The sequence below is a fragment of the Nanorana parkeri genome, unplaced genomic scaffold (genome assembly GCF_000935625.1).
Source record: "Nanorana parkeri isolate BGI_ZX_2015 unplaced genomic scaffold, ASM93562v1 scaffold346, whole genome shotgun sequence".
In the NCBI taxonomy this organism is placed as follows: domain Eukaryota; kingdom Metazoa; phylum Chordata; class Amphibia; order Anura; family Dicroglossidae; genus Nanorana; species Nanorana parkeri.
Genome location: NW_017306614.1, coordinates 381,318 through 408,477, shown reverse-complemented (window position 1 = coordinate 408,477; position 27,160 = coordinate 381,318). Strand labels below are relative to the sequence as shown.

General features: G+C 44.6%; 1 protein-coding gene across 1 annotated transcript in view; it reads right to left on the bottom strand.

The window, feature by feature from the left end:
• Window positions 1-2,264: 2,264 nt before the first annotated feature.
• PTN (pleiotrophin) overlaps window positions 2,265-27,160 on the bottom strand; it is a 49,970-nt gene continuing 25,074 nt past the window's right edge. Inside the window, exons 2-5 of the mRNA XM_018558557.1 lie at window positions 23,620-23,717; window positions 20,060-20,233; window positions 18,444-18,608; window positions 2,265-2,688 (exon numbers count right to left, since the gene is read on the bottom strand). Of these exons, the coding sequence (XP_018414059.1) occupies window positions 2,636-2,688; window positions 18,444-18,608; window positions 20,060-20,233; window positions 23,620-23,716 (489 nt within the window). The 5' untranslated portion in view covers window position 23,717 and the 3' untranslated portion in view covers window positions 2,265-2,635. The remainder of the gene's footprint in view (window positions 2,689-18,443; window positions 18,609-20,059; window positions 20,234-23,619; window positions 23,718-27,160) is intronic.

Sequence of the window (27,160 nt, the reverse complement as noted above, 5' to 3'; positions counted from 1 at the left end):
CGGGCTTGGAGGTGTGGACATCCTATGTAGGCCTAAGCCTAGGGCAGCAGATATGCTCTGTGGCCTTTGTGCGGGCTTGGAGGTGTGGGGAGCCTATGTAGCTATGGCTACAGTTATGCTCTTGGGCCAGAGGGTACAAGAAGAGATGGACTCTCTCTCCTGGCACCCATCCACTATAACAGCAATGCTCAGGTGTCTTTTTGACTCATTTTCCTTTGCACATGTAGGTACCTGAAAAATCCATTGCATGTTGACTGTGTTGTTGTACGGTTACGCTCTCACTGAAATCTCATTAGTTGCTGTGAATTACTACACGTTGCACCATCTTACTGAGAAACGGCGCGTTAAGTGTCATTCCGGGCCAGGAATTAGACTTGTGAGAAAACACACAAACATAATAATTAGTTTATTAAAAGCCATCGGTTTTCTAGGATGTTTAAATACAGAGACGGGTGCTGAACCCACTTTAATTGTTACAGCAGTGCGGTGTTCCATAATGTTCCTCGTTTTCATTTTAGATTTCAGTTGCATCTCCCTGTGTTATATTTTTACACTCAGTTTAATCGTAAAATCACCTTTTGGCAGAAGACCGGAACAAAATAAAATGTTATGGGACTCATGGGTGAAAATGTCTTCATTGCCCTCATCAACCATAGGATTATCAGCCCTAGAGACATGGATATGCCAAAGAACAACACAGCCCATGCTTTTCAGTTAAAAAGCCTTGTACGAGCTGTGTTGAGTAGCTTCTAGTATAACCTAATAAAGTGTATATAGGATTTAAAGAGACCTTGTCAACATGCCCATTCAAGACTAAGTGGCAGGATCTCTTTAAAGCCCAAGTCATGACCACCTTATACTCACCTTAACAGTGCTAACCCCACCGCTCCTTCTTCTTCAATGTCTGACATGGCTAACCCCAACGCTCTGTGCTTACAGGTTTGTCAAGAATGTGACCTCCCACCATACCATATGACTGTCTATGCCCCCGCTGGAAAGATTATCCTAATTTCCTGTTCTGGGGATACAACATAAAGTTATGGGAAACCTTACTAATATGAACAGAGACAGCAAAAGGACCTGTGTCAATGGGCTTTTGTTCACTTACACTGGTTTTGCATTTCCATATAAGTCTATAGACAGGGGTGTAACTAGAAATCACATGGCCCCATAGCAAAATTTTGTATGGGGCCCCGTGATTTCTAGTTATACCCCTTGCAGAGCCCACTCAAGATCCCACCTGAGGGTGACCCTGCATAGCCCACCATAGATGATCTATGGTGGGCTATGCAGGGTCACCCTCAGGTGGGCTGGTCGCACTCCTTACCTGTCCTCCTCCTCTGTCGCTGATGGGCTCCTCCTCCTTCCCGGGCCTGCCTCCTTCTTTGTCACCGGGACCCGCCTCCTTCCCTGCTGCCGACCACAGGCCCCGCCTCCTCTCCTCCTCCTCCACTGCCGGGTACAGCCTGCTCCACCGCCGCTGCAGGCTCTCATTGACTCTGTGGAGAGGAACGCACTGCTGCACAGATTACTGTCAGTGATCTGAACAGCGGCGCGTTCTTCTTCAGAGCCACCAGTGAAAGCCACCAGCAGGGGATGCCATAGCGACCCAGGCGGCCCGCACGGCATCTGGCCGGGCCCCACTGTGCCCTCGGCCCCATAGCGGCTGCCTGGGTCGCTATGGTGATTGTTACGCCACTGTCTATAGGAATGAACAACCTGCCTGCAGCAGGTTAAAAGGAGGTAATCTGCAGGTCAAACGCACCTGTCAATCTCAGAAGCGTCTCAAACTCATGTCAAACTGATGCAATTGACACAGCCCAAAGTCCATCAACACAAGCTCAAAAAGCATGGCAGAGGCTCTAAGTCAAAGGGGAGCAACTCCTGCCCTCCAGCTGTCATGCCTGTGACTGTCAGGGACTTGCAATGACTCATGGGACTTGTAGTTCCACAACAGCTGGAGGGCCGGAGTTGCCCACTCCTGCTCTAAGCCTTCTCTGCTCTATTCAAAACGAAATGTAATTGTTTTTTAAACTCTTCATTGTCCTTTTTACACATTTTACACATTTTAGAAATGTTATTTTGCATTGGTCACACTTTTACCACCCATGTAACACAATCAACTGTCACTTTATTTTCTATTTTGGCCTTTTTTTTGCTCCTATTATTCAGTATTAAATAATTGTTTTAGATGATGCAGTAATTAAATTATTGTTGGATGTCCCAAGAGAGGCTGTCCATCTGCTGGGTATGTACAAATCCCAGTATACCCTAAGGGCATGCTGGGATGTGTAGTTCCGTGGCCGCTAACAGGACACTGCTTGCTTGCCTGGGACGTAGTTTTAATAGAAATAATAAGGTAATAATATATACCCCAAGCCCACCTACAAAACAAACAAAAAAAGGTCTAAGCCCCTTTTCCTCTATATACACACATCTAATAAACATTCCCTAGCAAAGTGTTATGGTTTAAAAGAAATTTCTCCCACCACCGAGTAATAGACTAAATTGTACAGAGTATGTTCCCCTCCTCCCTTCCTCTACTACAGGTAGACAGTTTGTTAAGCCACTTTGCAGTTGGCTCAGGTGCGCCCCCCAGAGGTCGTGTGTCCTTTTCTGGGCTTCCTCTTGTCTATCAGTCTACCATCTTGTCTTGCTTCTTCACCTCCTTTTTCTTCTTTTTTGATTCTGTAAACAGAAAAAGACAAATAAAAGGATTTATGAATTATGGGACATGCCACTAATCATTTGCACCTAAATGCTCTTAAAATGTAACATTGTGACTTGTTATGCCCCTGGTGCCAATCCTGCCAGTCCTTTGGTAGTTGACGTGTGGCCCTTGGCCCCTGAGCAGCGAGTTGTCAATGTTTTCCCTGCCTAGGTGCTTGCTCATATGTGATCAGAGTGTAACCTGAGGCTAGGTTCACACTAGGGCGATTCATGACTGCACGGCCACCGTGCAGGAAACCGCGTGGATGGCCGCACAGTCATAGAATTGCACACCATCGCCAATCGCGCTGGCAGTGCCATTATTTTCTAATGGCACCCCAGTCGTGCCAGGCAGATTGCATGGTTTCCCACCGTGATACCACCAGTGCAATCGCGCTCAATCGTGGTTGAAAGAACCGCACGGGGCATGTCGCACAAAGAAGTACAAATACCTTTTTTCAGCGACTGCTACGTGGATATAACCCCATTGAAATCAATGGGCCCGTGTGCAATTGTGCGTCCTGGGATCACCGATATGTGAACCTAGTCAGAAAGAGTATGAGAAGTGTTTCTGGAATGTAGCAAATGCGTCATGTGACATAATGATCACTAGCAGTCAACCAAGCTTTTTATTTAGTAGTCGGATCAGTGAAAGATAATTATAATGTTATAGGTAACTACACCTTGCACATTGCTCCCTTAAATAAACCCCATTGTATTAAAACCTACAGTATAAAGAACGCGCTCCCAGACCAGGACTGAGAACAAGGAACACGTTAGCAAACTCTAGATGTGCATGGTGCATTACACAACTGCATGTCTGGCATCACAAGGGATGGGGAGAGGGGCAGCCTGTTTCTAACAGTTTGTGATCTCCTCTGATTATATGAGTGCAGTGCAGCCTCAAAAGCATAATTTCTGGCGCTAAGCAAAGAGACACTGAATCAAAACAGAAAATGCCTTATGTTTAGTCCTTTCTGCAGTTAGACACAGACCTAGACAGGCAGAATGTAAACAGAGCCATATTTACACTGGTCTGGCCCAGTAATGACAGCTCTCTGAGCACAGGGAGAGAAAAAGAAGGAATAAAGAAGTTATATATGCAAAGCTACTTGATATCCCTGGCTAATCACTGTCTAAGACAGAGGTAGGCAACCTCGGCACTCCAGCTGCTTTGGAACTACAAGTCTCATGAGGCATTGCAGGACTCGGGCATGACGCCCAGAGGCCAAGGCATGATGGGAGTTGTAGTTTCACCATAGCTGCAGTGCCAAGGTTGCCCACCCTCGTTTAAGGGAAGATTTGCTTCCTAAATTTAAGCCAATGCAATGTTTTCCTTCCAAACACTGCATGCGAACATGAAAATCAAGCCTGGTTAAATAACATTTTGCTTTATGCATTTATGAATGATTCTGCTCACTGCCTGCGGTTCTGCATTAAAGGGCAGCTCCGCTTTCTACAAAATTCTGCATTTTACAGCCGAGTGGCATCCCTTATGTAGCCACATAGCTCATATAAAAGCTCTCTGGGGCGCGGGCAGCAGCCTAAACCAAGAAGAAAAGGAGCCCATAAAATAAATATGTATTTTCTCGCCTCGCTGTATTGCCCGCGTGGCGTTAGATGACAGGCGGGCACTGGAGGGGACTCCATTAATTCTGTCTGGTTTCAGCGATTCACAGACTGTGACGGAGAGAAGTGTACGAGGGCCCGAGGAGAGTGGGGGAGTTACTCCGCAAAGAACAAATCCGCGGACTTCAACAACACCGAGCCACTTTGAATTCAGGACGCTGTGTCAGTCATCATTGCCATGCTATGCAAGGAAGGGGAGCAGCAGGCGGCCACTGGAGAAAACAGGTCACGGCTCAGAAAAGAGGCAGAGTTTTGTTCAGACTTTGGTTTTGTGCATCGGCGTTTCCTTCAGTTTGCTGCTGTTCTGTTTTCTGGCTGTTTCATTTTTTTTTCTCTCTCTCATAGATCCGATCGTCATTTGGTGTAGGCAGTAGGAATAAAGAGTTGGGCCTCCCAAAACTAATAGCACCCAGCAAGTCAGGGCCATGGGGTTTTGAGATGCCTGCACCTTGAATGGAAACTGAATGGACAAAGTGACAGGTTCTACTAACAACAACGATTCAAAAAAAAAGAATCTATTTTTTTTCAAACAAATGTTGTCTAAGCAGTTCAATGAACTCATCAATTTTGACAACCCCTCAGCTCATCTCTAATCTTGATAGATAGATTCCATCTGCTGCTGTTGTGAGCTCTATAGGACTGTAGGTCTAGTGGGCATCCATTGTATTGACAAGAACTTCACTCTGCCATGGCACAATTACCACTAAGTAAATTCTCTCCTTCCATCATGTGTAGTAGTCGCCCTTCACATTTTCATATTCCCTTGACTGACAATCACCATGTTACATAGGTAGAGATCACTGGTGGAACTAGTGACCGGATTTCTAAGCTGACTTTGTGACAGTGAGGAGCCCTGTTGTGTCCCGTAATGAGAGAGGATGGGAAGTGATGACAGTACGAGGTGTGATGGAGTCGCAGACAGCCATGAGTGACATATTTAACACGGCCTGGTGATTGTGTGTTTTGTAGAGCCTCTGCCCAGGGCTACGTGTGGACTGGAGTGTCGGCTGGCAGGAAGCATCAAGTGATCGGTAGTCACTGTGTGACAGAGCCAGACATGTGCGGGGTGTGCTGGTTTTGGTGTGCAGCTGAGTTCAGTCAGGGATGGCAGCCAATGGGGACAGAAGGCAGCAGGTAATGTGTCTGTGGTGACAGGACAGGGCAGGGAGTGATATATATATATATATATATACTGTATATATACACACACACACTTTTTTTTTTAACTTAGAACCAAACCATAGCCCAGAGTCCTCTTTTATCTTACAATCAATTTCCTAAAATGTTGTACTTTAAGTATGCATGAAATCCCTGGCTGCCATTGTCAGGTACATGAGTGAAGAGCGGACTTTTCTCCCAACTGTAATGCAGCAAAGTGCAGCTGCCAAACTCGATTCACTGCTTTCTCCGTCTTCTATCTGATAGGCTGCACAATGAAGCATTGTTTTATCCCCAGAGAGATTACGGGACATCAACACAAACCTTATTTTGTCTCTCTCCTCGTAGTACCAGGGCACGACTAAAGCAAGTAATTTCTCTCTCACTCAAAAGTGCCCCAGCGGAGGTGCCACAGCGCCTTGGATCTCCCAGCTTCAGCCAGCATCGAGGCACCAACCGCTTGTGGGTCAATGAAATTATATAACAGGCAGGACAAGGGAGGGAGGGAGAGTACGGCATAAATACAATTTAGATACAAACTATCTGTGAGCCATGAAAAGGGTTTACAAATGAAAGTGTATCTGCAAATGATACACTTCCTGTCCATGTATCTCTACACTCATTTCTGCATTGTAGGGATGCACCAATATCGATGCTAGTATCGGTGCCGAGTATTTGAGCGAGCACTCGTACTCGCCCAAATGCTTCGATGCCTAGCCCGATACTTCCTGTTCATAATAACATGAGGACATGGTATGTTTACTATAACTACAACTATAAATGAACAGGAGGTGATGTAGATCACTTCCCATTCATTCATAATTGAGGATGTAGTAACTATACTCTGTCCCCAATTATCTACAAACACTCAGAGATCACTGACCACTGAGTGTTTGTACCTCTCTGACACACTGTCACAGGAGGCTGGGCGCAGCGGTGCAGGGAGGAGAGCTCAGCCTTCTGTGACAGCCCGGCCTGTCTCCGCCCACACACCGCTCTGCCGGACTGTGATAGGAGGCTGAGCAGTGTGGGAGGAGAGACACTGGCCGCTCACAGCGCTCTCCTCTCGCAGCGCTCGGCCGGCTATCACTTTCTTTCCTCCCCGCTGGGCGCTGCTCTGTGTCCCAGCGGGGAGGAAAGAAAACAGGGATGCGCCGATGTATACGCAGGAAAATGGCACTTTCGGCAATATGCCAAAAGTGCCATTTTCGGCCGATATGTTTCTGCGGCCGATATATATCGGTGCATCCCTAGCTTCTATCTCTTGTAGTACATTTGCAGTCTTTGATTGTCTCCTTTAGTACATCTGGTGTTTCTGACCATTTCTTGGAGTATGTCTGCAGTCTCTGACCATCTCCTGCAGTATTCCTGCAGTCTCTGACCATCTCTTGTAGTGTGTATGCAGTCTCTGACCATCTCCTGCAGTATTTCTGCAGTCTCTGACCATCTCTTGTAGTGCGTATGCAGTCTCTGACCCTCTTCTGTAGTATTTCTGCAGTCTATCATGGTCTCTTGTAGTATGCTTGCAGAATCTGACCATCTACTGTAGTATGTCTGCAGTCTCTGAAAATCTCCTGTAGTATTTCTGCAGTCTATGATCGTCTCTTGTACTATGGCTTGCAGTATCTGACCATCTCCTGCACTATGTCCGAAGTCTCTAACCATCTCTTGCAGTATGTTTGCAGTCTGCAGCATTACATATTTGGAATATTATGTGCAGCCCTATGCTGATACCTGGGGCCTCCTGTTCTTCCACGGCTTTAACACTGCATGTGGGTATGTTATGTTGCTTTGAGGCATAGTGCCATGTAGGATTACAAAGTTATTATCTTGAAGTCAGCTCCTGCTGGATGTTATTATTGTATAGAACAGCACTGCATTACCTTGGAGATTGTTTTCGTAATGAATTTTGCTCAATCAATAGACTTGCAATAGACCATTATGTGTGAATAAAAATGTATGAACTTTTTAGCTTACAATATTTTTTCGTTGCTGACAGACTCCATATTGTATCGGTTTACCCCAGTGAAAACTAAGAGCCTATCTGCTGCTTTAATTACTTTTTGGAGGATTATTTTATTGTTATAGTAATATCCATTTTCATATGAATTATTGAGCACGGTTGGTGTGATGGTTACCATGTCCGGTATCTCCAGTTCTGTTATATACAGTTATCTTTCTAATACATTGTAATTCATTTTTAGCCTGTTGCAGTGTCGTTTTCCTTTAAAGTACACTGATCTTTTAATACTGTATGCATCTTCAATTTTATGACAATTTTAATGTTGTTTGGAAGTGAGGCAGGGTGGTAACTGTGGTCACATAGCAAAACTATTGCGGGGCTGCCTCCTCTCTCATCTCCATCTCAAAGGCAATTCTATTAGTGATTCAGAATACAGTTGTTTTCAAAGAATTTGTATATAAGGAGAAAACATGATCCGTTTTAGAAGTAACACTTTTTTCTTGATCATTAAGGGACACATAATTCAGTTATTCAGGGACAAATGGGTTATACTGCCACCTACAGGAGGAATTGGACGCTAGCAAATGAAAAAGCTATTGGCCAGCTAGCTATAACCCCTCCCACTCCCAGCATGCTTATTTTTTTTTTCTAATGTTCTAGGAGGATGAATATTTTTTCTCTAATGAGAACGTTTAACCAGGTTTATTAGTCATTTTATTTGTTTCTCAATATCTTTTTTTCTTCAATCAAAATTGTATTTACATGCTGCTGAGCTAGGCTTTTCCTGCAGCTATACGGTTTGGTGTTTCTGCAGCATTATCTTTGGAGATCAAACCAGGACCCTGCTGGATCGAAGATTGTGGGGGCTGCCAGGAATGTGACCTTTGGGCACTGGGCTCTGCTTATGGTGCTTTTCAGCCATTGTGTACTGGACTAGCCACAAAGTGCTTTCCAGGTCCAAATCCATGGCACAGCCTCTGGTGTGACCCATTCTCTGTAGACTAACTATATGAGAATGCCCAGTGGCCAGGCAAAGACAGTCTGGAATGTGACCTTTGGGCACTGGGCTCTACTTGTGGTGCTTTCTGGACCCTTGTGAACTGTGTTCATTAACCGCAGAACACACTGCAGGTACAGAGCCATGGCTTAGCTTCTGGTGTGAACCAGTCTCTGTGGACTTCTTTATAAGTATATTATGTCTGAGCATTGGGAACCACTACATTTAGTAGTGCCTTCTGCCTGTGCTCCTATTTGCAAGAGATACATGTTTTTGTGCCTCGGTTAGTCAGGTATCTCAACCTGAAAAAAGTAATTTCAGGGAGGTGCCCTTCTCATTTCAGGGAGGTGCCCTCTGCCCCGCATGTCCACTGAAACATATTCAAGAAAATACAGCAAGTCCAGTTGCCTTGACTTATTTTTTACAGATAGACTTGCTAAACAGTTACAGTGATTAAAATTGGTCACTGGGGGAGAAGAGACTTAGTTAATTCTCCCTCCTGCCGGCAGCAGATTTATGACATCATCTCATAATAATGATATACAGTCTACTATATATATATATGTTTCTTTTTAACATTTTGTTACAGTATAATTCATTTTGCTAAATAAGTTTAATAACAATTACAAAAGCCAACCTGTAGCTTTCGAAGATGGAAAATCTTCAGGTTCTGATGCTGTGGAGCAAAGGGTAATACTTAGCCCCAACGTGCCTGCAATGTTGATGGCATCTCTCAGAAAGAGCCTTGAAGGTGTCAGGCCTTGTCTCCGGACACCAGTCTTTCCCATTGCTGTGTGCCAAAGTGATTCCTATTCTTACCATGAAGTGCAATGAACCCAAGAAAGACAAACGGCCATGGATGGACATTTGGCAATTGATGTATTTACCAGGCTGAAACAAAGCTTTTCATCAGTACAAGCAATTGTAGGAAAAAAGAACTAGTTCAAATGTCATTTATCAGCCTATTCATCGCATTACAAGATGACAGGCATACTTGAAGGACTTCCAGCATAAAAAAAAAAATCTTGTCATTCCTACCATCCAATCACTTTTGAGTAGTCATATCTTTTCAAGGACAAGTTAGAGAATCAAATCTAACATTTGATTGGTTGTTAGCAACAAAGCTGAAATTTTCCCTTTCATCAATTAAGTGTCCATGAAGGTTCTCATTCATCCAGGTTTTGGTATATTGGTAAAAATAAAGCAACTGGACTTGTTGTATTTTTCTTGAAGACATTTTGCTGGTCATCCGACAAGCTTCCTCAATTTAGAATAAATTGAGAAGCTAAGTTGGATGACCAGCAAAAAGTCTTTAAGACAAATGCAAGTCAAGCTGCTCTGATTTAATTTTACAGATAGTTCATCAATCAAGTTGGACAAACAATTATGTATTTACAGTAAGTGCTCAGTTACAAATTAATCCAAAGTAACCAGTTACATAACAATAGCCATAGCAACCCATGTGGGTGCTATGGGGCTTAGTGCTGGAAGGGGGCTGCATTAGGAGAGCTGTTGATCCAATTTAAAGATAGAAAATCTGTGTAAATGTGAAGATAACACATACAGTATCTATCAGTTTATCATTAAGGATTGCAGAGGTTGCTGATGACAAGTGACCATGTACCCCCTGTGACATTTCCAATCAAAAAGAGCGGACATCATACATTCAGGAGGAGACTTCAGAATCATTGTCTCTGTCCCCTTTGCAGCTTATGCGCTAAACAGAATTTGTTTAGCTGTCTTAGTCATATAGATTTATTGTCCTCACAGCTTCTGGTCATCCTGGCCAGCACTGAAATTATCCCTGAGAACCAGAGTCCCAGTGACGGTGGTCACCTGGTCAAAAAGAGAGAGAATATGTCTCCAGCAGGGGCACAGACAGCAATTTAAAACCTGACAGGAGTTCTTATCCTTCTCTGTAAGAAACTTAAAAAAGTTCTGAGTTTAGACACTTTAAATTTTGCTTTCTGTAAACAACATGCAATGGTATTGCACACAATAACAATGTGACTTTAAAGACTGTCACCGGTAATGAATTTAATGCAATGCAATTATTCAGCACAAAAAAAAACCAGACGCCTTGTTCGGTAAGTCAAGTAACATTGCCACGTTATTGGGACATATTATTGGGACAATGATACAATGTGACAATTGTGCTAGGATCTCATTATTGGCTGAGATGGATTTCAGATGATGCAGAACACGCAACGGAATCATGTGAGAAGATTAATTTTGGTTCTCTTTGACAAACAACTTAAATAAGGTGGGCGGGGGAGGGGAGTGTGGTGAGCGCTCAGCAGGCACGGAGCCAAGACATCTCAGATGTTCACCCAGAAGAGGCTATGACAAGATGCTGCACTGACCAGACTGAATTCTCCTTGTATAACCCCATGAAATGAAGGGCCTGGCTGGAGAGATTCTGCAGGAAAATACTGATCACATGCTGGTAAGTATAAGCAGTGCTGATGATGTGCAAGTGACACATGACAACCAATCAGATGGCTGTCTACTGCAATCACCTCAAACTCTTTTCTTAATCCTTGCTCCAGAAAATGCTTGCATCAAGTAAAGTCAGAACATATACATGTTGTGGTACAATAAAGCAGCAATCCTAATTATACCTCTCAGGATCCCTCCAATACACCTTTGTTATACACTGCCAAGTACTGATGAAGGGGGGGCCCACTGAACCCCTGAAATGCGCTGGCTTTTTACGATACAAGATTCTCAATAAAATAATGTTATTGAGAATCTGGACTTAACAAGTCATTGTTCTGGTGCTTTCCTTCTTGCACACCTAGTGCTTCCTTGAGCATAGCATTTAAGTCAGAGGATCAGCATGACAACCAGTAAAACAGCATTTTCAGAAGAAGAGTATCTGCAGTGGCAGGCCCCACATTGTTTTCAGGAATCCTGCTCCCTGTGTATTCCTTTTTGTGTATATACACAGTGTGGCTGCGGCTTGGTGAGGCCCCCTCAAAGCTCTGGTGAGACCCCCCTCTGTATGTGCGTTATAATTAATCAAAATTAGTCGATTAATCGATTTTAAAAAAATTCGATTAATCGAACAGGAAAATTTTAATAATTACCTAATATATATGTGTATATATATATGTACACTATATTACCAAAAGTATTGGGACGCTTGCCTTTGCATGCACATGAACTTTGATGGCATCCCAGTCTTAGTCCGTAGGGTTCAATATTGAGTTGGCCCACCCTTTGCCGCTATAACAGCTTCAACTCTGCTAGGAAGGCGTCCACAAGGTTTAGGAGTGTGTCTATGGGAATGTTTGACCATTCTTCCAGAAGTGCATTTGTGAGGTCAGGTACTGATGTTGGACGAGAAGGCCGGGCTTGCAGTCTCCATTCTAATTCAAGGTGTTCTATCGGGTTGAGGTCAGGATTCTGTGTAGGCCAGTCAAGTTCCTCCACCCCAAACTTGCTCATCCATGTCTCTTTATGGACTTTTCTTTGTGCCCTGGAGGGCAGTTATGTTGGAACAGGAAGGGGCCATCCCCAAACTGTTCTCACAAAGTTGGGAGCATGAAATTGTCCAAAATGTCTTGGTATGCTGATGCCTTAAGAGTTCCCTTCACTGGAACTAAGGGGCCAAGCCCAACCCCTGAAACGCAACCCCACACCATAATCCCCCCCCCCACCAAACTTTACACTTGGCTTATATATATATAGTATTTACAAACCAGCGTTTACTGATAATTTAGAGCCAGGTTTTCACATGGTTTAATTTTCCTAGCTAGCAGTGTTTATATATTCTATAGCACAGTAAATAAATATAACTGATCTTAGCTGCAGAGAAGGCTGGCCATGGTAAAGAGACCCTGTCACCAGATCATTCATTTCAACAACAATCTTCTTAATGTTGGAAATACAACAGGTTATGCTTATGTACTGTATTTATGTCTTTTGAGCTCTAGATGGCGCTGTAGTACAATTTCAGTGTCTATGCTTATGCATAACTATCTTTGATCTATGCTTTTTCCAGTTGACGCTGTATTCCTGTATTCAGATGTAATGTTCTGATATGCAAGTCAAACTTAATTCAGCATACCTCAAGATCTCATTGCTTCATCTAAAAACATAACCAACACTTAAAAGACTTTATGAACATTCAAATTGGACCTTTACTCTATCCTATGGCTCTGTATGCTGATATGGTGTGCTGTGGATCCAATTTGGGCGGTACATTTTGGCTTGGTGACAGATATACCCAGTTTATTCTGGCAGCTCCTTCGGGGGTGAGCGTTACATAAGCTTTGATTGCATTATCAATACAGCTCTAGTTTGTATTCTATTTACAATGCTGATGTTATAACAGGGTAGTATATGCTGGGACTTTACAACTCCTTTAATATGTTGGTGCTTTTCCTGCAATTTTTAAAGCTTTAATGAAAACAATACTGACCCACCCCACTCCTATTCTCCCCGGTCTCTTTTTCATTCTTTAAAGGGGCATCAACACAAGACCAGCCTGAGACCGTCATGCAGTGTGTCTTCAGTAGATTGGTCATCTCATGATATCTCCAGCACTGAGATGCAAATAAGGATAAACCGTATTTCATTTTATAAAAAGACAACTGTTGATATAAAGTGATTTAAGAAACTACATGTCATCCATTTACGGTTTACTTTAAAGCAATTTTTTTCGGGTCTTTCTTCGCTCTACAGCGCTGCGATCTTGTCTCTCATGAATAATTTGCTTTCAGCTTGTTTTCGAGTCTGAGGTACCACAACTTCTTTAAGCTGTGAGCCGATGACCCACCAAAGCAGCCCATTATTCTCAAGTAGGGATGTAGTTGACCCCAGAGCAGATGCGAGAGATTTGGTAAACGTGCTTCGTATAGTGCGAGTGAACGGTTAACGCCACGCACCACGCTCCCCTCAGCTCCGTATCATAGATAAGCCTGTCCAGGCCTGTGGGACGTGCTCGGCAGAAGCTCGGAGGAGTTCATTACACATTGAAGTCAGATCGATGGGAAAGAAAATGAGTTTGTCTGCTCGGTGACGTGGGGAGCCGCCAGGGGTCACAGGACCACAGTCAGGCCTGTCGGGTGCTCGGCAGAGCGTGCCAAGAAGACCACCACCTCCACCAAGATCAAAACAACATCAACACGGGCGTATAAATATGAATTCTGCAATCTTCAGCAGCGTCCATGTTTCACGCGCCGTCAGAAATATTTAAAGGGAAAATTCAGCCAACAAGAAAAACCAATCCATGAAGGGCTAGTGCTACGGAAGAATAACAAATCAGTTTGTTTATTGTAATATGAGATTTATCAAATAAATTTGAGATTTATCAAATAAATTAGAGAGGAGCGTCGCATCACTGCTGCTCCGGTGGGCGGCCCACCAGAGCAGCAGTGACGCAACGCTCCTCTCCAGCTCAGCTCCGACGACGTCCTCACGTGTGAGGAAAATCATGAGGCACCGCGATCGAGGCAACAGTGAGTAAGACGGGGCCTGGGCTTAGTTTTTTGTCTACTGTTGCAGTGCATTCTATATGTACTGTATGTGTGCTATATATAGAATGCACTGCAGTAATAGATTTACAATTCTGACCTGCTAATATGAAGGGGTTAAATGATCCATAGTACATAATAGTACATAACATGTAGTTGTACTACGGATCATTTAACCCCTTCATGTTAGCAGGTCAGAATTGTAAATCTACTGCTGCAATGCATTCTCTATGTACTATACATGTGCTACATATAGAATGCATTGCAGCAGTAGATTTACAAATCTGCACTGCTAATCTGAATGGGTTAAATGATCCGTAGTACAACTACATGTTATGTACTATGGATCACGATTTAACCTATTCATGTTAGCAGGGGATAATTGTAACTCTATTTCTGCAGTGTACTCGACATGAATAGGTTAAATCATGATCCATAGTACATAACATGTAGTTGTACTACGGATCATTTAAAGTCACCTATCCCTTTTTTAAAAAGTATCGGTAATTGGTATTGGCAAGTACATGAGGGAAAGTACTTGTACTTGCTCCTGTAAAAGTCGAATCGGGACATCCCTAGTCTCTATTATCTCTTGGGGACTGCACTGGTGGGATATTTGCACTTGTGTGCACACCTACTGTGCCCATTATGAGGGGTTCCCACCATTATTGTGCTAAATGTCCAGGTCTGTACGCCTGCTGTGCCAATTATGAGGGGCTCCCACCATTTCTGTGCTGAGTTTCCTGGTCTACACACCTGCTGTGGCGATTATGAAGGGCTCCCACCATTTCTGTGCTGAGTTTCCTGGTCTACACACCTGCTGTGGCTATTATGAAGGGCCCCCACCTTCTCTCTGCTGAGTTCCTGTGTCTACCCACACCTGCTGTGCCCATTATTATGGTATCTCACCATCCCTGTGCTGAGTTCCCAGGTCTACATAACTGCTGTGCCCATTATGAGGGGCTTCTACCATTACTTTGCTGTGTTTCTGGGTCTACACACCTGCTGTGCCCATTATTATGGTCTCTCACCATCCCTGTGCTGCGTTCCCAGGTCTGCATAACTGCTGTGCCCATTATGAGGGGCTTCTACCATTACTTTGCTGTGTTTCTGGGTCTACACACCTGCTGTGCCGGCACCATCTCAGTGCTGAGTTCCCAGGTCTACACACCTGCTGTACTCATTATGAGGGCCCCCACCATCCCTATGCTGATTTCCCATGTCTACACACCTGCTGTGCCCATTATGATTGCCCCCCACCATCCCTATGCTGGGTCCCTGGGTCTACACGCCTGCTGTGCCCATAATGGGGGGCTCCCACCATCCCAGTTGGTTTTTGTTTTATTTTGCAGAGACTGTAACAAAAGGATGCAGAACAATCAATGGTGGATGGGGAACATCCAAAACTCCACCTTTTCACTGATGATATGGGAGTGCGTGCCCACATTCCAGAGATGGAGAGATGAGGTCCAGAATGCCAGCTGCCACGGAACCGCAGAGAAACATTTTAATCTTTTAGATTATTTCATAAACAAAACAAGCATTATATCCTAAATAAGATGGAGGGGGGGAGGAGGAGTGACACCATTTTTATTATTCAAGTGAACTAACCATTTATACAAACGATCCATGTGACTAAAAGGTAACTGCTGTACACACCCAAACCTGCTTACCTTAAGGCCTGGTTCACACCTAGGCAATTTTGAGCAGTAGGAAAAGCGCTTTTAAACGGCCAACACAAGAAATCGCATGATTTTCAATGGCCCCTGTTCACACCTGAGCAGCTAAACGCCAGCAGGAAAACACCAAACGCAGAAAAACGTACAAGAGTTTCAAGCTCGTTGTCCGCTCCTAGACTTCAATGGAAATGCCCCAAAACACGTGGCAGAAGAATGTTGCACATTTTTGTGCGCGTTTTTGTGCGTTTGTACACACATTCGTCCATTGCCCGCAATGTTTCTTAAACTGTCAGTTAAAATACGCATCTTCATGTATGCGCCTACAAATGTGCAAAACGTGCAAATAACCGCATGCTGAAAAAAATGATGCTAAGGTTTGGTTTGCCACTACCATGAGTGCGCTGCAAATTCCTGGGATTCACAAAGCTCACTAGTCCCAAACTTTTCACTTCGCAGGTTCAACGGCAGAAATAAGGGTCAACCTATAATGCAGTGCAATGCCCTTGTCCATGGTCAGCTGAGTCACTGTCACGGGGTTAACCATTTATTTGAAGAACTGGTTAACCCAGACCCCTTTCTAGAATGTTGGCATTGGTTCTTATTCTCCATGGCAGTGCCCAGCCGCTCATGCCTTTTCTATCACAATAGCTTGCTTATTAGCCCTACAAATGGCCAGAATTGAATTGCAAAATATGTGAACTTTAAACAAGATTCGCAAAACTGTTCACAAACTGAATCCGGGCACATTTGCTGATCCCTAGTTATTATCACTGTATTTGGACAGCTTGGTCTGCAATGTGAATGAACAGCAAAATAGAAAGAAGCAAAATTATAAAAAGTAATTGATATTATCCATAGTAATCATAGAGGGCTGTGGTCAGCTGCAGTGAAAGAGATGACACCAGAAGGTGCACTGCTAAAAAGAAAATATGTGTATCAAAGGCCTGGCTCTGTGGTCTGTAACAATGTGAAAGTCACAGGACTGCCCGAACAGAATTACAAAACCCTTGGTAAGTAAAACAGTTAACTAGTTTTTGTAAAGAAAAAACTGCGCATTTAGCTTTTTGTCTAAAGTTCTACTTGAATATCACTTAAAAAAAGCCTCCTCTACTTATCCAGAACAGAACAGGTACTCTTTAAACAGTAATTTACAATTCTGATTTGCCAGACAGATTTGTATCAAATCAAGCAATGAGATTGAGAACCCTCGGTGGCAGGAAGTGCGCCTTAGCGTGCTTCAATTCGACTCCGATTACACCTTTGGCGCTCTGCTTTTCCTTCACGACTGATTAATCAACATCATAGTTGGAGCAATATGACTAAGTGGATAATTATTTCCCTTAACGTAATTACAGATTCGGTGATGCCTCACCTGACAGGAGTCGTTTTGTTGTCACACAGGTACAATACATTGTCTCGTCAGTTCCCTCTGCCGTGCTGACGAAACTCATGCTTTAGGGATATTTTAAGGAATTTTCCCAGCGATGACTGAACAAAATCTAATGGGGATCATGTGATGCGGCAAAGAGCAATGTCTGGTCACCGAGCAAAATTAATTCTGATCTGGTTGTTATGAAATCCATACAAAAATTGACTTTCCAGTAACTTGCCTGCATAGATATATTGCTTGCATAGATTCCTGCCATGTCCTACCATACAGCACAAGTATAAATCTGCAGATTAAAAATCCATTCTTAAGCCCCAGTTCAGTGACAGAGATGATGTCATCAGTCTACTGCAGGTAGGAGGAAGCATTTCCTTAGGGCCCATTCACACCAGATGCAGTGCGTTCCGGCCTGATTCTGGCCAGAAAGCACTGCCTTGCATTGCGGCCGGCTCACTTTTATGTGGGGCATGAAGGGGCGTGGCGGGTAATTGAAGTGAATGGTGCAGTAGCCACGCCCTCCAGCCGCAATGTATGTTGTATGCCCTCCCGCCCACCATGTATGACATTGTTTTTGAACCACAGCACAGAGTATAGGCATGGTGAGCCGTAGTGCTGTAATGTACAACACACAATTATGACTGGGCCTCAAAGATGTATTAATGATTAAGGAGCTTCATTAATCTGCATCTTATGTCTGCCTGGAGTTCAGCTTTTAGATAGAACTAAGGAGTTAAAACTTTCATTCCCGCCAAGGATCCCACATGGAGTATGTACCATATATTTCCATTTTGTTCCTATAGGTTTTCTCCCACAATCCACAAAGTAAAATATTTTGCCTAGAACACTCCGGCTGTGGTGGAAGTACAAGTCCCATCATGCCTCTGCCTCTGGGAGTCATGCCTGTGGCTGTCAGATTCTTGCAATGCCTCATGGGATTTGTAGTTCCACAACAACTGGAGTACCGAGGTTGCCTATCCCTGGCCTAGAGGCTTTACACTGTCTTATTCCTTAATGGAATTCCACTGTTGGTGCTGAATTATATTCCCCTCTCACCCAAGAACAGGAACTGTGACTCTATATCTGTTATTATTGCACCTCCAGCCTTGCTAGCGCCAATGCGTCACCCACAAATGGTGCACCACTGTGCCAAGCAAGCCCTGAATGGACATAGACGCTAACTCTAAAAGCTGAACAAGTTATCATCATTTCTAAGATATGTTATAGCACAGTTGAGCCATTTTTTTCTGTATACATTTCCCAAATGTCTCCTTGGCCTTGAGGTCCAGAAGGATAAGAGTGGAGTCATTTAGTCCTGCCTTTTGCTTTCTGAGTAATTTCAGTTTCTCATGCCATCAAACATTGTACAAAGTTCCCATCAGCATCCCATATGTTATTTTTTCTTTAGAAACCCAACTCAGTGCACATCATGGAGTTCTCTTACCTTGAGACTTCGGTAGTTTGGTGATCTTTCCACACGGCTTGGAAAGGGTGACAGTTTTCTGGCACTCCGCGTTGTGGAGGGCTCTCTTAAGGATTCCGCTCCGTGTCTTTACCCCGGTTTCTGGGTCGCACTCTCCCCACTCCTGGAACTGGTACTTACACTCCGCTGCAGGGTAAAAGGGGACACAGTAAGTATGACTTTCAATGTAAGCACACCTTAGTGGAATAGGTCCAATTCACACCTTTGTAGTAATTTCTGATGACGTCATACACAGATTGTGAAAGACAATCCTGACATGTCACAGTCAACAATCCTCAAGCTCCAGTCCAGTGACTTTGCCTAGGCAGAGATGATGTCATCAGTCTGCTGCAGGCAGGAGGAAGCATTTCCTCAGTCTCCTCTCCCCCAGTGATCAGATTGCAACATTGTAAGTTGGTATGATGTCATAAGGAGGGAGGCTGCAACAGAGGCTGACCTCTCTTTGATTTCTCAAGGAAGTCTGGGTGAGAAGTCTCCATGAAATTGAAGTATGGGCTCTCCAATCCTGGAGAAGTATGGCACCACTGGGGGCTTTTAAGTGTGCCAACCCAAACAGAGTTAAGGAAAAGGAAAACAGAGTTTTTGGTCCTCCATGCAGGGTAAGATGGCTAAATTACAAATTAATCTGTTGTTAGCACCACTAATTATATCACACTGTTATCTGCCAGCTGAGTCAGTGCCAGCTGTCTATGCTATTGACCTGTTCATGATGGCGGGAAGCATTTTGAGTTGGCGCATTGTCTGCCATGTAGCCTAAAAGCATGCAGCCCAAGACTGCTGTTGTTGTGAGCTCTAGTGGGCTGTGGGTCCAATGGGCATCCAGTGTACTGATAAGAATTTCACTCTCCCATGGCACAATTACCACCAAGTAAGTTCTCTCCTTCCATCGTGTGTGGTAGTCAACCTCCGATCACCTCATCATGTTACATAGATATACACTGAGTGGCCAGATTATTATGACCACCTGATGTTTGTAGGCAAATTAGCTATAATTTGGCGCTGAAGTTGCTAGAGGGCCAGACCATTATAAATAGGGAAGCAGGTTGTTTACCACGACAGTAGAAGTTATTTTTTTCTGAAGATATGGGTAAACAACGAGATTTAACAGCCTTTGAACGTGGGATGATTGTTGGCGCTCTGAGCTATGGAGCGAGTATCAGCAAAACAGCAGAATTCGTTAAATGTTCAAGAGCAGCTGTTGTTAAAGTGTTTAAAGACTGGAATGTCAGCCGAAAATCTGGGTCTGAAGGTGCGAATTGTGGCCGTCAGCGACTAGTCAATGTTAGGGCAGAACGGAGACTGGCAAGACTGGTACAAGACAACAGAAGGTCAACAGTGCAGTGTCAGATTCCTCGCATCACCTTTCAACATCTCGTGGAGTCACGAGGCGGCCCAACGAAGTCATCTCGTGGAGTCATCTCGTGGCCCAACGAAGTACTGATGGGGTGGTCATAATAATCTGGCCACTCAGTGTAGATAGATAGATAGATAGATAGATAGATAGATAGATAGATAGATAGATAGATAGACAGACAGACAGACAGATCGATCTTGATTTACACATCGGGTGTGCTCACCTCCAAATTGCTTCTTCCAGTTACACGGGATTTTACACTTCTGGGTTTTCGCGTTCTGTTTACATTCCTTCCCTGACCGCGTGCCCTCCCGCATCCCCATACCACAGTCGCCGCTGGAGGCGACACAGACGCTCCACTGCCATTCTCCGCAGTCCGACTTCTTGGCCTTTTTCTCTGTAAAGTGGAAAATATTCTCACTTCAGTGAACAGAACGTGTTTAATTAATCCATCGAATTAAAAATAATAACAAATCTCTAATCCGCTCTGATAAGAGCTGAAATGTGGAAAACTGTTTTCCTTTCCTTTGAATATAAGAATAAGAAAACATGTTTTCAAAGATTAAAACTGAACACCAGGCAGGTATTAAGAATCAACAATTAAGCAGTTAGGTGTAAGCAGTAAGGCATTTAAATGCAGCCAGTATAAGTACCTGAATCTGACTTGGTATCAGCCTATAATCCCCGCCACAGCAGACTGGAAGAGTGAGGGATAGAACTAGGGGCCAATCAGGCTGTTACATGCACAAGGATCATGTTGACAGGATGAGAGAGCAGAATGAGTCATCAGTTTTGGATTTGTCACTACTATCAGGGCTATTCACAAAAGGGTGAAGAGTTTGGAGAAGGCAGGAGAAGTGAACAATCTAGGACAACATAGCTGAACTGGCAAGTGAGCGGAATTGGAGAATTTTTCCAAATCAGCGATGTTGTTAGATTGTTCACTTCTCCGGCCTTCTCCAAACTCTTCACCCTTTTGTGAATAACCCTGTATGAGTTTGCAGTGAATTCCCAGGATATGCATGGCCTTTGTCCCAGGCTAGTTAAATCACAAGGGCCAGTAACTTGAAGAAATGGATAACCCAGCCCACTTTCTATAAGAGGGTGGGCTCACAGCAGCCATATTGCCAGTTTGTGTTGAAGCTGTTAGGAATTGCTGGCAATTCCGTGTAGGGAGACACTGTTTTTTTTTTTTTTTTAAAAAGAAGAACTCTGAGAATTCAAAAATTTAACATTGCAGTGGGGCTCCCCCACACTGCAAGGTATTGTTCATTTTGTCTAGGGGGGTCAAACCACGTACATATATACGCAGCTGGTCCTCAGTCTTGTTGTGTTGCTAGACCGGTACCCGCAGCCTCTTCTCCCCCTGGGCTCCAGTAGTCTAAAGACCACTGACATCATCACATCTAGTGCAGGTCCATTGCCTTGTATTAGACGTGAGGAGTCAGAGGGAAATTCCACAGCTGTAACAGAGGGAGAAAGTTGAGTGCCAACCAATGCAGGACCAGCTATATAAATCAGTATATCTGCTTTATTTTAGCCCCCTAGAGAAAATGAGCAGTGGGTAGCCCCACTGCAAGAGTTATTTTTTTTTAAATTCCTAGGGTTAGTTTTTAAATTTTGCCATTGGAACATATTTCCAACGGCAGTTCCGGCTTCTAATTCCTTGTATTTGGCAATAGCTTGCTTATTAACTCTACAATTGGCCATTTTGTCTCAACCAGATTCCACCTTATAGACTTCAATGGGGTTTACTACAAGTTCGTTAACTTTGAGCAATATTCACGAAACTGTTTGTGAACCAAACCCGGTTCATGCTCATCCCTAGTCATCGGTTTGGCTGCTTTTCTTTCAATGTCCAATCTCAGGTGGGGGTCAGGGAGGTGACCAAACTATATTGCTTACCTGGGATCTGACATGTTGTAATGCTTAACAGAGACAACTTAGTTTAGAACACCAGGTAAAAACCATGGGTGCTCATGAACATGCTGAATGCACAAGGGGCTAAAATGGCTGGAGGTGGCCAAGTCACTAAAGGACGCAGCAAGAATTACCCTACCGTGTGTACCTCAGGCTGAAAAGAAGGAAACAGAGCGTGGAGTGCAAGTGACGCAGCACTCAGTTCCTCCATCTGTAAACCCTTTTCATGGAAGCCAACAGAAAAGGGGATAATAAAGGTGCAGATGGCTCCAATACATTTAGTAACTCCCAATGTTCAGCACACGCAGCCAACTCATAAAGAGTCTTTAGAGACTAGGTCACACCAGAGGCTGTGCCATGACACTGGGCACAGCACACAAAGCTCAGGACAGTTCCACAAGCAGGGCCTAGTGCTTGAATGTCACATTCCAGACAGTCCTCACCATCATTTAGTCCAGCAGAGTCCAGATACAGTGGTACCTCGGTTCACAAACTTAATTCGCTCCATGATTATGGTCGCAAACCGAATCAAACTGTGATCAGACTGCGATCTTGACTCCGGGAAGCCACGACCATATGTCAGAGCGGGGAAGATGGCTGCGGTTCTGCCGAACTTCCTGTTCACAGACCGAATTGTATGCGAACAGAGGCGTTCGTGAACAGAAGTACCACTGTACATCCTCCAAAGCTGTTGCTGAGGATACACCATTCCATATAACTGCAGCAGTCTATGGATAAAGTCTTAATTGAAGAAAAAATGATCTCACAAAAGTGAAAAAATGGCCAGTGCAAATAGTTAAACTTTTTCCAGTACACAAAAGACATCCATCCTCCCTGGACACTAGCAAAAAAACTGAGGCATGCTGGGAATGGGTGGGGTGGCCATGCTGGCCACTTTTTTTTGTTTGCCACCTTCAAATCCTCCTGTAGGTGGCAGTATGACCCGATTATCTCTGAATTACCGTATTTTTCACTCCATAAGACGCACTTCTTTCCCCCCAAAAGGAGGGGGAAAATGTGCCTGCGTCTTATGGAGCGAATCCCGATGCCCGAGACATGCAGTTTTGGGTGCCGGGCGAGTAGTAGGAGCCACTGCTCGTTTAATACGAGTGATCTAATGAGATCACTCGTATTAAAGCCGAGCAGCGGCGGCGGCGATCGTATTCAGCAGTAGGAGCCACTGCTCGTTTAATACGAGTGATCTCTGCTCTGTGTGATCACTGAGACCGTGGCGCTGTAATCACAGCGCCACCTGTCTCAGCGGTCACTAACTGCAGCTTCTGTCACAGCTTCTGTCATAGAAGCTTTGTCAGAAGCTACAGTCTGTCGAGTGCTCCATAAGGCGCGCCGGACCTCCTGCGTCCTATGGTCTGGTGCGTCTTATGGACCGCAAAATACGGTATGTGTCCCTTAAACTGGAACCCCTCGCACTGAAAGGGTTAACTGCTCATTTTGTCTAGGGGGGCAAAAATAAAGAAGAAATACTAACCCGATCCTCTGTCCCACCTAGCTGCTAGACCGGTCCCCACAGCCTCTTCTCCAGCCTGGCTCTGGTGTTCTAAGGAACCGTGACATTATCACTTCTAATAGAGCTCAGTAAGACGTGAACATGCTGAGGGACATACCACACCTAAAGCAGGGAGGCAGAGAGGTGAGTGGCCACTGCCGTAGGATCAGGTGAGTATTTCTTCTTTAATTTTGCCCCTAGAGAAAAAATAAGCAGTGTGGCGACCCACCTTCAATGGTTATCTTTTTATAATCAGAGTAAGACATTTCAGTCCAGGAGAGGAGGAGCCTGTACAACTGAGCTGAAGTTCACCTTTAAAACAAAGATCATTCTTGTGAAGGAATCCTGAGGCTTACCTTGCTTGTCTTTCTTTGCCGTGTCTGTTCCGAGAACTGTGAGCACCAATAGGAATGCCAGGAGGGCGAGCATGAATATTCCGTGGTGGTGATGCATTCTGTAAGGCAGAGAAGGTCACATATGTGAGATTGTAACAAATCCTGAACACATTCTACCTATTCAGACAATAACACGCGCCCCTCAACCTGATTATGTATCTTGTGTATGACTGGTGACAGAAAGGATGCTGGCCATCAGACTGAATACATGTAGCGGCAGAACAATAGTACCGCACGGGTAATCTCTGGAATGAAACTGAATATTGTAGCAAGAGATACGCCGATGCCAATACCAGTATCAGTGCCGATACTGGGCATTTTCACGAGTACTCATACCCCGATACTAATCGCCGATACCGACGCTTTACATTTTTACGTTTGTTCTGCTGTATGAGGTATAGAAAAATGTCACCAGCACACCATAAGTTGAAAAAGCAAAATATTTTATTGCCAATAGCTGTATCTCATTAGCCAATAGCTGTATCTGCCAATGAGATACAGCTATTGGCAATACAATATTTTGCTTTTCCAACTTATGGTGTGCTGGTGACATTTTTCTATTGTTCATGTGTGGGGGTGCCATCCGCAGTCATTTCGAGCACCCATCTTCATCAAGTGGGAATCCCGGTAAGGAGTGCGGTATGGTTCCTGTTTCTATTTCTGTTGTATGAGGTCCCACGCTTGCTGGGGGACAGCTACCTCACAGCGGCTGTATTTTACAACGCCAGTGTGGCACCTGAAGAAACTGGTGAGACGCCACACACAGCCCTGGAGAGATGCTGCACACAGTCCTGGGGAGAATGCACAGACCTGGTGAGACACTGCCCACAGCCCTTGGGGGAAAATGCACAGCCCTGGTGAGGCCGCATGCAGCCCTAGTGAGAATGCACAACCCTGTTGAGAATGCACAACCCTGGTGAGAATGCACAGCCCTGGGGAGACTGCACAGCCCTGGGGAGACTGCACAATCCTGGTGAGAATGCACAGCCCGAGGGAGACTGCACAGCCCTGGAGAGACGCTGCACACAGTCCTGGGGAGAATGCACAGTCCTGGTGAGAATGCACAGCCCTGGGGAGACTGCACAGCCCTGGAGAGACGCTGCACACAGTCCTGGGGAGAATGCACAGTCCTGGTGAGACCGCATGCAGCCCTGGTGAGAATGCACAGCCCTGGTGAGACGCTGCCCACAGCCCTTGGGGGAAAATGCACAGCTCTGGTGAGACCACATGCAGCCCTGGCAAGGATGCACAGCCCTGATGAGAATGCACATCTGTGGTGAGAATGCACAGCCCTTGTCAGACCTTGCACAGCCCTGGTGAGACTCCGTACAGCCCTGGTGAGCAACACAGAGTGTGTAGCTTCATATTTTTCTGCATTGCTGTATAATGTATTGCTGGGATTTGTAGTCCTTCTACAGCTTGGAGTCAGTGGCAGAACTACCAGGGTAACAGTGGTCACAGCTGTGACTGGGCCCTGGCACTCCACCACTGTCCTAAAATCATTCATCTATATTGTTTTAGAAAAAATGTCACATGACACTAAAACAATCGGTATCGGTAATTAGTATCTGCGAGCACTTGAGGAAAAGTATCAGTACTCGTACTCGGTCTTGAAATAATGGTATCAGTGCATTCCTAATTGCAGCAGAAGTGGTTTTGTTATTTTATCTTGTTATGGGCTATCCACTTTTATCTTGTTTTTTTTGGCTGGAGTTCTACTTTATCAAAAGCTACAGATTTAAACATATTATTATCTGGTCATATAAAAGTCACTAACATACAGAGTTTGATTCACAGCTACTTCCGTCCTCCATCTTGTGCAGATACTTTGTAACAATTACTCAAGAAGTGGCTAATAGTCCTCCAGCCCCGAGATAACCGTAAATCCAATAGTTCTTTATGCGGCTATTGATCCCGCAAATTAAATAGTGGGCAGCGCAAGCTGAATGTTCAATTAGGAAGATGTTGGAGATGGACTTTTTTTGTTGTTGCCCCAAATGTAATCAGTACGGTGGCTCATGTGAAGATGAGGATAAACGCAGGCGAGGACGCAGTGATCCATTTTCGATAACGATAACAATTTATTTGAGGGGGGCTCTATGTTTGGAAATGTGATTGGACAGGAATTGGTTCTACTGATGGGGGGGAAGCGCTGGCTGAGTAGTAGATGATGGACAAAGTTCAGATAATAGTCACACATATTGGTTCAGGGTTTAAGAGGACCTGTCATTAATAGAAATCTGATTGAAAACAACGTGTAGATCAGCTTTTCTCAAACAGGGTGTCATGGCACACTGGTGTACCTTCTGGCATCCTCAGGGTGCCTCAAAATTTTGTGGTAGTTGGACTGTGATATGAAGGGGGCAATGAAGACTGATGTGAAGGGGGCTCTGGATGTAAAAGGGGAACTCTGATGTAAAAGTGGGGCTCCTGATATGGAGGAGGGCTATTGTTGCAAAGGGTGACTCTGATGTGAGGGGTGGGATCTTGATTTGTATGGGGCGCTTTGGTGTGAAGGGGCAAACCCACTTTAAAGTGTGTTTATGCATGGGCTTCCCATTAAAATCTATGACATTTTAGACTGGGGTGATACAACATTTTGCATACTTTTAAAGGGTGCCGTGACTAAAAAAAGGTTGAGAAATTTTGGTTTCGATTGAAGTATATCTAAAGCCAAAACTTTACTTCTTCCATAAGATCTATAAAAACCTCTATAAGTTTTTTTCTTGCTGCCTTTCCCTTTCGGGAGATCTTCCTTCACTTCCTTTCTTGAAGCACAACAGGAAGTCAAGGGAGTGGCCTTTCTGACAGTTGTCACCAGAACAGGTGTCCCCATTGGAAGATTTCCCCATAATTCTTGTTGAGGGCCCAGTCACACCATAACCGGTGCGGTTCAAGCCCTGAACGCACTGGATCACATAGATCAAGCCGGGCAGTGTTCTTGGGCATGAGGGGGGCGTGTTGGTGTCATTCATGTCAATGGCACCGCAGATACCCCTCCCCCCCCCGCCTGCAATGCGATCGCCCGCACCAGAACACGAGGTACAGGATTTGAAAAAAGGCATATACACTATATTGCCAAACGTATTGGGACACCTGCCTTTACATGCACATGAACTTTAATGGCATCCCAGTCTTAGTCCGTAGGGTTCAATATTGAGTTGGCCCTTTGCAGCTAACAGCTTCAACTCTTCTGGGGAGGCGTCCACAAGGTTTAGGAGTGTGTCTATGGGAATGTTTGACCATTCTTCCAGAAGAGCATTTGTGAGGTCAGGTACTGATGTTGGAGGAGAAGGCCGGGCTCGCAGTCTCCGCTCTAATTCATCCCAAAGGTGTTCTATTGGGTTGAGGTCAGGACTCTGTGCAGCCCAGTCAAGTTCCTCCACCCCAAACTCGCTCATCCAGGTCTTTATGGAGTTGGACCTTGCTTTGTGCACTGGTGCGCAGTCATGTTGGAACCGGAAGGGGCCATCCCCAAACTGTTCCCACAAAGTTGGGAGCA